Source organism: Plectropomus leopardus, chromosome 6 (assembly GCF_026936395.1).
Source record: "Plectropomus leopardus strain MGB_pleo_1.0 chromosome 6, ASM2693639v1, whole genome shotgun sequence".
Taxonomy (NCBI): domain Eukaryota; kingdom Metazoa; phylum Chordata; class Actinopteri; order Perciformes; family Serranidae; genus Plectropomus; species Plectropomus leopardus.
The window spans coordinates 22,831,619-22,840,595 of NC_142181.1; the positions used below are offsets into that span (position 1 = coordinate 22,831,619).

An 8,977-nucleotide genomic window follows, 5' to 3' on the forward strand; every position below is an offset into this window, starting at 1 on the left:
TGCTCTCACAGATATTATTCCTTGTGAGAAACTCTGCATCGCTGTCTCTCCATTGCACTCTGTCAACACATTTCTTATCTGTCCTCCCTTTTTAGAACATCATAGATCTGGCGCCTAATTAGATTAGCATAGTGACTCATACGATATCAAAAAAAGCCATCGTCACTATGGCTACTTCAATTTCGGGGGAATTTTAAGACTTTCATATAATTCCCTGCCCTGTATAACGTAGAAAGCCACATGGGCACCAGTGAATGGTGCTATTGTGGCAAAGACCATTAGTTTCAGCCCAGTTTCTATAGAGCCCATCTATTCTGTGATACTGGCCCTCGCTACATAATGGGTAAAAGAAAATTGGAGAAAAGCTACCTGAAAGAGTGGGTTTCAAAAGAAAAAAAAAATACAGAAAGCTAGGCTTCTGGTGAAAGAGATGCCATCATCATGAAAATACCTTTTAGGCCGTGGTATAAATCTGCGCAAGACATAATTCACTCACTCAACACTGCGCCATTACATAATGATTATGCAAAGTCACTGATATGGTCATTTCCTCACCTAACTCTCTGCAGTGCTGCATAATGTACGTTGTACGTAGGCCGTTTTAACAAACTTGAGTTTCTCGCCAGTTAATCTGCAAGGTATCCCGGTTTTGACTCATGTTTGAGCTACTGACTGAAATACTCACACAAGACAGAGAAAAGTTGAAGAGGTTAATCTGAAATTACTAAAATGGCAGGTGAAGTCCTTCCAACTCAGTCCTCTCCTTGTCCACCACTTCTGACTTGATGTCCTATGCCTATTTCAAATATTACACATTATTGCAAGCTATAACACCTGCATAACAAAGCAAAAGACATAATGTAATCCAAACCTATGCAGACTTAATATCATTTTACATGTTTCACCAAACATTTGCATGTCTTGTCATATTTTTGAGACCTTTCCCCTTGTTTGATTGACTCATTTTCAGTATTTATGACTGATGAATCAGAAATCCAGGCAAGAGACATCTGACATCATCATACCCCTGCCGGCTATGTTTGCTTTAAAACTCAAAAATAAAACTGATGCTTGTCAAACTGAAACTGACACATAATGCTAGTTTTGCAATTGTGATGTATCCCCTGAATTGTTGATTTTAGTTTCAAACACTTCAAGATTAGGTGGGAGGAAAAAGGTCTCAAATAGTTGTCAAGTACAAGTCAAGTGGATTGTCAATAGCACTAACTGAAAGATGGTTAACAGAATATTTGCTGAACCACTCTACAAACAGCTTCCCCCAAACTGAATATTAACTTAAGTGACACTTCTCTTCACCCCAAGATATCGTATCACAACTTCATGTTCATGACGCAGCGTATTACTTATCTAATCTCTGTCTTTGATGAGGTAAACCCCCATGTATCCAAACATCTGGTCAGCATTTGGCAAGTGAAAAAAACTCACTGATGACAAGTCATGTCCTCATTACATTTCACAGTTAGTTTCTCTCCTGTGTTTACATCTATGCTTTCATCAAACCCATGTTATCACCTACCTCAATTATTTTTTATCAAAATTTCCAGGAATGAATTTCTGAGAATTCTGTACGTATTCTCCACACTCACTCACGTTTTAATATATTTTTTCACAGCCGTGCACATTTCATTTTAAGTCTGTGTGCCTGTAATTTGAATGCACATTCATTTTATTGAAGAAATTGTCACACAGTATCTCCTCATTCAAATGATCTAACACTCGATAGGGGATGATCTATTCTGGTTTCCTTAATTAAATCAGGCAAATAGTGCGTGGATCTGAAGGATTACTCTTTGAAATGAAACAAAGACAGCCTGTGCACTATGAGAAGAAATCAATCGGCTGTCCTTTAGTCATTGAAATTTATTATGGTGAGGAGAGGAAGGACGAGAGTTAAAAATGCAAAGACGAAGAAGAATGAAGGTTGGAAATAAATGTAAATCGAGTAATACAGTGTCAATAAAGCTTTCCATCTGCCCCTCCCTACATCTTTCCCTCCTGTCTGTCCCTGATGGACGTCAGCGACCCAATGTCTCTCCATCCTCCAATTTATTCTTCTGCCTTGGGAGGAACAACAGATCAATCAGCGGTGGATAATCAATGTTAGCCTGAGAGCAGATGTGGAGAGCTGGAAAAATGTCTGACATTTTAGTTTGTTATTGTAGGGAACAGCCAGGCGTGATGTTTATATGTAAAGGCCTCTGGAGTATGAGGGTTTAATTAACCAATGACAGCTGGGATTTCCACAGAGCATACCTCAGAGACCCTGGGCCTCATCATTCTATCTCAGGTCAAATCAGCATGGACACTGCTGCCAAATTCAATTCAGTGCTAGCAATGAACTGTCCTTCACATTACTATTGAGAGCTTCAAAGAGGTGTCATATAGCTGGAAAAAAAAACAACAAAAAAACATTTGATTTGAGAACAGTATTGTGTTTTTGTAAAGTGTTTGACTGATTTTTTTCGTATTACAGACAAAAAAGCCTATAGGGGGTTTGGTTTGGTTTGATTTTTTTTTTTTTTATTTTGAACATGTAAAAAAGAAAATAAAGAAAATATTATACAAAAACAGACAGACAAAAAACAAAGGTATATTGACCAAATACAAAATGACTCACTTCACATATTCATAAAGGAGTGAGAAGAAGTGAAAGCTAATCCTTCCGCATAAGTCACTGCATATAGGATATCATCGCTTTTTATGGTTATGGACTGTTTTTGTATTGTTACTGTAATTATACTGCCCATTTTTATTTCTGCACCACTCACCAGAAATAAAGTTAAAAAAAAGATTTTAACTAAAGCAAAGATGAGAAAAGGAAAGTGATCTGATATAAAGGTAAATTGTAAGGACATTAGAGAAGGTTCTTGGTTAGGATTACGGTGTGTAGTTGTGCATTTCCCGATGACAGAAGGCAGCATTAATAGCACACTACCACCATCTAGCGGTAGAATGTTACTGTTCATACAGTACAGGACAGGAGGCCTATGAACTGTCTCTGCAACCACTCAGTAATCACCCCCTAAATCACATATTTTAACATGAAATTATATCATTTACACACACACACACACACACACACACACACATATATGTAAAAGAAGTGCATAAAATCTACATTGAATAAAAATGATCTAAAATTTTCCTGTGGCAGCTTTCGACATCAGGTGTTTCCATGTGTTCTTTTCTGGCCTTAGTAGGATAATGTAGCACTTTGGTGCAAAGATACAGCCCAGCAGTCCATAACTGGAAGCCAATATAGCAAACACCTCTGTGGCTGTGGAGTACTTCCCTGGAGAACTAATGTAGGCAGGCACAAAGGCTATCCACACTGCACAAAAAATGAGCATGCTGAATGTGATGAGCCAGGCCTCATTGAAGTTGTCTGGCAGTTTCCTTGCCAGGAAGGCCAAGAGAAGGCAGAGGCAGGCCAGCAAGCCAATGTAGCCCAGGACAAGAGCGAATGCTACGGGTGAACCTTCGTCACACAACAGAATGACAATAAAGCTCTTACGTGGGAACAATCGGCGTGGGCTGGGTGGAGCGACAACCAGCCACACTATGCAGATGATTACCTGCATTAAAAGAAATATGTCTTATTCAAACATTTGAACAAATGCTCCCCTAACAATTAAAAGCAAATAAACAGTCTGCAGTCCTTACCTGGACCAGTGTACACAAGGTAATGATTGCCTTTTGCTGTGCAGGTCCAAACCATTTCATCACATTACTGCCTGGAAGTGTAGCCTTAAAGGCCATTAACACAACTATAGTTTTCCCTAGGATACAAGAGATGCAGAGGACAAATGTGATGCCAAATGCTGTGTGTCGCAGCATGCAGGACCACTCTGAGGGCCGGCCAATGAACGTCAGAGAACACAGGAAACACAAAGTTAAGGAAAAGAGCAGCAGGAAGCTCAGCTCAGAGTTATTGGACTTGACAATCGGAGTGGTTCTGTGATAGGAGAATATGAAGGCCACAACACAGGTGCAGAAAGAGCCAATGAGAGAAATAGCCGTCAAGGTGATGCCCATGGTGTCGCTAAAGGAGAGGAATTCCACCTGTTTGGGGATACAGGCTGTCCTCTCATCATTAGACCAGAAGTCTGTCAGACAGCGCACACACTCTATGGCATCTAACGGAAAGACAAGAAGGTGTTAGCTGCTATACTGTGGCATTACCACTGCGACTGTGGGTCAGATGATCAAACATAATGTAAGAAAGTAGCCTTTCCTCCTCACCAGTCTGATTGCTAATCTCTCCCGCTGCGCAAACCACACAATCATGGCAGCAGATAGGGAAGTTAGGTCTGATTGCCTTCCTGGTACCTGGGGGACAAATGCTGCTGCACACTGACAAGGGAATCTAAGCAAAAGAGGAAATGCATACTACACTGGTCACAAAACATGTCACATAATGAAAAACTTATTTCAGAAAATGCATTTCACAAAACACTATTTTATTATATACAGATCCATACTTGTGTTTGGTTGCCGTTCCATACAATGACACCTTCCTGTATCTGGAGTTTTTGCTTTCCAACTTTAGTAGTCTCATCGAATTTTCCAATTGTGACAAACTCCATATCTCCGTTTGGATTTAGTTGCCAGTTTACTAGGTCATACATGGCTGTAGGGTCGCCATTTTCATCAAACTTGGTTTCATCACCAAATGAGTTCAAATATTCCACCTGTTTTATGTAATGAAGCAGCTAAGGGAAGAAAGTGCATATCTTGTAGTATAAATTCTATCAATAATATTCTTGCATCACTAACTTTTATCTGAATTAATGGAAAATCTGGAGTTGTACCTGCCATGGCTGTATACTGTCTACATCTGGACAGGTCTGCAGATGAAATGGCCCTTTTCCTTTCACACAGCTTCTCATAGCCTCGAGTGCATGGGCAATGGCATACACAGCCTTATAGACATTGTAGGAAATCCTCAGCTGTGACACATCTGAATAGATGTTCTTCACACTCCCTAGCTCTTCAGCCCCAGAGCATGGAGATTTACCTCCACCATTATGTTCTTGACCTTCATTCTGCACACCCAGGCTGCACTGAAACACTTCTTCCCAGAATGGTATCAGGAAGGGATCTGCAAGGGCATCAGTGCTCGAAGGATGCAAGCGAAGCAGAAAGTCTTGCAATCCAGGGATGTGTGCTCGCCGAATGGCAAATCCCATAGAACCCTGGAGGATGTGGTGATGCTTTTTGGGGGTGGAGAGGACAGCAGCTGTGCTCCAAGCTTCACTTGCCAGCCACTGTATCCCAGTGAGCCCCTGTCTAAATTAAAGATATATGAAGATGACATTTTCATAAATTCAAACCCAATACACCAGTATCAACAAAAACCAACAATACATAGTGGGTTTTCATCAGCGATGCATCGATGCTGTGGATAGTAAGCAGAAACAAACCTCCATGCACAGAAATTGATTTTTTTTTTTTTTTTAATGGTAAGTTCTGCTTCAAAGCCCTTTCAGATGGTTCTCTCTTCAAGACCAAAGTTATTTGCATTTACTGTCGATGTGAAGTGAGTTACCACCGGAGTACATTGAGTCTCAAATACCACTTGCTGGCCAAGCCCACAGCTGATACACAGAGCCGTCTTCCCCCTCACCACAGGCAGACCATGTTGGATAGTTTATGCAGGTAGCCAGACAATGGGACACTGAACATAAAGTCAGCACACTGATAGTGCACGCAACATGTTTGCAATGGCCAGGAGGCCCCAGTTGAGTATCAGAGTATGTGCCCTGCATCGCACAAAGTCTCCAACTGGCCATTACAGTTTCCATACAGAAATGCTGGAGTTTCTCTTTCAGCATATTTTTTAAGCATTCAGTACCTTTGAGGTTATTCTAGGGAATATTCTAGAGAGTAATTTTTCTGGATTGTTGCAATAATAATATATGTACATTTGCATAAGGTAAGCATATTTATCCACTCCCATATTGATAAGTGCACAAAAAAAAAATCTTCAAGGTACATTTAAAACAGACTAAAAATGTGCCATTAATTTACGATTAATCGCGAGTTAACTATGGACAATCAAGCGATCAATCGTGATTAAATATTTTAGTCGATTGACGGCCCTAATTAAAATACTATAGTGTTGGGGCGCCTGGTGGGTCAGTGAATAGAGTGGCACCCCATGTGCAGAAGCTGTGTCCTCACTGCAGTGGCTGCTGGTTCGAGACCAGCCTCAGCCCTTTGCTGCATGTCTCCCCCTCTCTCTCTACCCCTTTCACGCTCACACTGTCCTATCAATTAAAGGCAATAAAAGCCCAAAAAATAATCTTTAAAAAAAATTTAAAAATACTACAGTGTTGTGGAAAATTCCAAACTTAAGTGTCATGCCTGAGAGCTTCATCAAACAGTGCTGATGCATCTTGTTCCACAGCAAACACTAGAATCACCCGAGCTCCAGAGGAGTGGATCTTGGAAATGATAGATGAAATGGCGGTCTGTGCTCGGTTCTTAGGGATGATCTCATGAAGGGCAATGCAAGCACCTAACATTCTCACCTAAAAGAGCAACAGGGGAATACATGACAACTTACTTCAAATTATGTTTATGGCGTGTTCAATAAGTTACACATTAAAAATTACAAATTGTCAGTTTATTCTTATTAAATTCATAATCTCAATTTGTGTGTCACCCACCTCATTGGCAAAGATGTTTGCCCCACCATGACCATATGCATCATCCCCTGCTATCACACCCACCCAAGTCCAGCCAAAATGCTTGACAAGTTGAACTAATGCATCTACCTAAGGACAGAGAGAGAAAGAGTTATTTCTGTTGTTTCAGAAATTAAAATGTGGACATTTTTTATGTCTAGAGGTAATGGCACATTGGGAGTAATCTGATTCAGTATCTGCTGCCTCTAACCTGGAAGAAGTCACTGGGCATGGTCCTTAAAAATGCAGGAAACTCCTTTTTATCGCTGAGACAGGCACAGCTGGAGAAATAACTTACCTGCGGGGAAGAAAACACACTTTGTAATTTCATTTTATGATGTACATTGTCCAGCATTAAATGTGTCTTTAATCATTTGGTTGGCCTTAACTTCCAGTACCCAAAGGATAAAGCCACTATGGTGTGGTACACAGTTGTTGAGTAGCTATGACTGATTACCTGTGGCACATGAAAGACTCCCAGAAAATGGGCCACTACGAGAGACTGAGTAGAGCCTCCATCTCCTATCACTACTGGTACAGTCCCATAACAGGTGCCTTTACTCTGTGTTTGTCCTTCAACCCCTGAATCCTTCTCACTCCCCACTAACTCCATGGCGCCCCTCAGAGCTTGATGGGGTGTACTACATGAATCATAGATCTTGTAGCCCAGCGTGATGTTGGGAAGTAGTTTGCCATCTCTGTTGATTTCCTCAATGGCAAAGATCATCGTTTGCATCCAACGAAATGTCCGGAAGTTAAATCTGTAGGAAGAGAACATGTCTTGAAGCACAGTTTGAAGCATTTGCAGTTTTCAATGCAATCATGAGTGCGAAACCTTGTTAAAAAGAAAGAACTTTGATTTGTGCCATATGTAGCCATGTCAGCAGAGATAATAAAGTTACCTAGTGCACTGTGCAGGAGGAGGTGTCGAGCTGAAGGAGACACTGGGCTCCAGCACCATGTCATGAAGGGAGAAGAGTCCCCCCAAGATGATGTCCCCCTTTTTCTCAAGAACAGGCAGGGACTTAGACCCTGGTATTATTGTGCATTGTTGGCTCTCTTCTTGGTGGGTCTTGATGGGACAAATCACACACCATAGGAGACTCAAAAACACAAGCCCAGTCCTTTTCAAAGACAGATTGGACTCTGCTGATCTCATCCAAAAATGACTCATCCTTATTCTATTTTAAGACCCTTGATAGCTAATACATGTTTACACTAGTTCAAGTAATATTTGTTTGGATAACCCAAAGAAACAGTGAAGAATGAGCCAAGTAAGCAAACTGTAAACTGACAAAGCACCAAAAAAATTGTCAGTTGTTGGTAAAAAGCAAGCGCTAAGACAGAGAAAATAACACATTATGACCCAATTGAGATAACACAGTTTAGTACTGCAATAGTTCTAGTAAATTTGGATACAAAAGTCACTGGTAACGTAAACAATTTGTTAGAAAAAAAAATTATATGATTAACCTAAACCTATATTACAAGGTAATGTTCATTTAATGTCTCCCGAGTTCTGCATCTTCATTGCAATAGCAATGCACTGACAAGCTATCCAGTCCTGAGCGTCAAATGGGAGATGATGCCCTGTATCTTATATATGCTACCTGCCACATAACACAACTGTCAATTTGACCTAATTTCCCCCGGGCCTGTGATCAATGGAAAAATAACCCTCCTGTTTCACAGTAACAACAATAACAAAGAACTGGAAAAAAGCACTGACCATAATGGAGAAAGACGTGAGCTGTGTCATGTCACCATGTCATGCCTGAATAGGCCTCAACTCATCCTTCAGTGATTTGAAGTGGCAGGCAGTAGATCTTCATGGTTGTATCAGAACCTTATATGTATTGCTCACTGTGATAAAGTGAAAGAGGTACAGAAAATGTTTACATACGGTGCACACAAATAATGTAAGTGTATTACACTAGAGTATTAACTGAAATATAGTGCAACTTTTAAGTGGTAACATTATTTGTTTCATGGAAACAATAATTTCTTTCTTTTTTTTTTTTTTTTACTTAATGTTTAAGTGCTTTTATAGACTACTGTCCCTATTTCTGTGTATTTCTCAGTCTTGCATCCAAACTTCTTGGATGGGGTTAAACAGGTTTCGTGTAGTGAAATCAATGAGTCATTAGGTTGTTGTGCATATCATTATCAGGACAAACCCTGCAGGCTACAAAACAAAGCAGCACAGAGTGTGTAGCAAAGAGAATTTACATGCTCTTTGTTGTGCTGCCTCGGGTCACATATGTGTC

The 8,977-nt window shown here is 40.4% G+C and overlaps 1 protein-coding gene across 2 annotated transcripts; it reads right to left on the reverse strand.

Moving 5' to 3' along the window:
• Nucleotides 1–3,155: 3,155 nt before the first annotated feature.
• LOC121943063 (extracellular calcium-sensing receptor-like) lies at nucleotides 3,156–7,725 on the reverse strand. 2 transcript variants are annotated; one of them, XM_088078276.1, is made up of 10 exons: nucleotides 7,613–7,725; nucleotides 7,168–7,471; nucleotides 6,922–7,008; nucleotides 6,693–6,800; nucleotides 6,375–6,554; nucleotides 4,833–5,306; nucleotides 4,503–4,733; nucleotides 4,264–4,387; nucleotides 3,685–4,157; nucleotides 3,156–3,596 (listed from the first exon to the last, which is right to left on the reverse strand). In XM_088078276.1, exons 6-10 carry the CDS (start codon nucleotides 5,208–5,210, stop codon nucleotides 3,156–3,158), a joined length of 1,647 nt encoding a protein of 548 aa, XP_087934402.1. In that variant the 5' UTR covers nucleotides 5,211–5,306; nucleotides 6,375–6,554; nucleotides 6,693–6,800; nucleotides 6,922–7,008; nucleotides 7,168–7,471; nucleotides 7,613–7,725. The 2 variants fall into 2 exon arrangements, with proteins under 2 accessions (XP_087934402.1, XP_087934403.1); XM_088078277.1 differs by having other exon boundaries at nucleotides 4,833–5,216; nucleotides 7,613–7,704.
• Between the last annotated feature and the right edge of the window lie 1,252 nt (nucleotides 7,726–8,977).

Excerpts from the sequence above, each read along its gene's own strand:
- LOC121943063 (XM_088078276.1), bottom strand. The coding sequence starts at position 5,210 with ATGGGATTTGCCATTCGGCGAGCACACATCCCTGGATTGCAAGACTTT. Across the intron at positions 4,388-4,502 it reads GGAACGGCAACCAAACACAA|ATTCCCTTGTCAGTGTGCAG; the intron begins GTATGGATCTGT and ends TCTTTTGCTTAG. Across the intron at positions 4,158-4,263 it reads AGAGATTAGCAATCAGACTG|ATGCCATAGAGTGTGTGCGC; the intron begins GTGAGGAGGAAA and ends TCTTTCCGTTAG.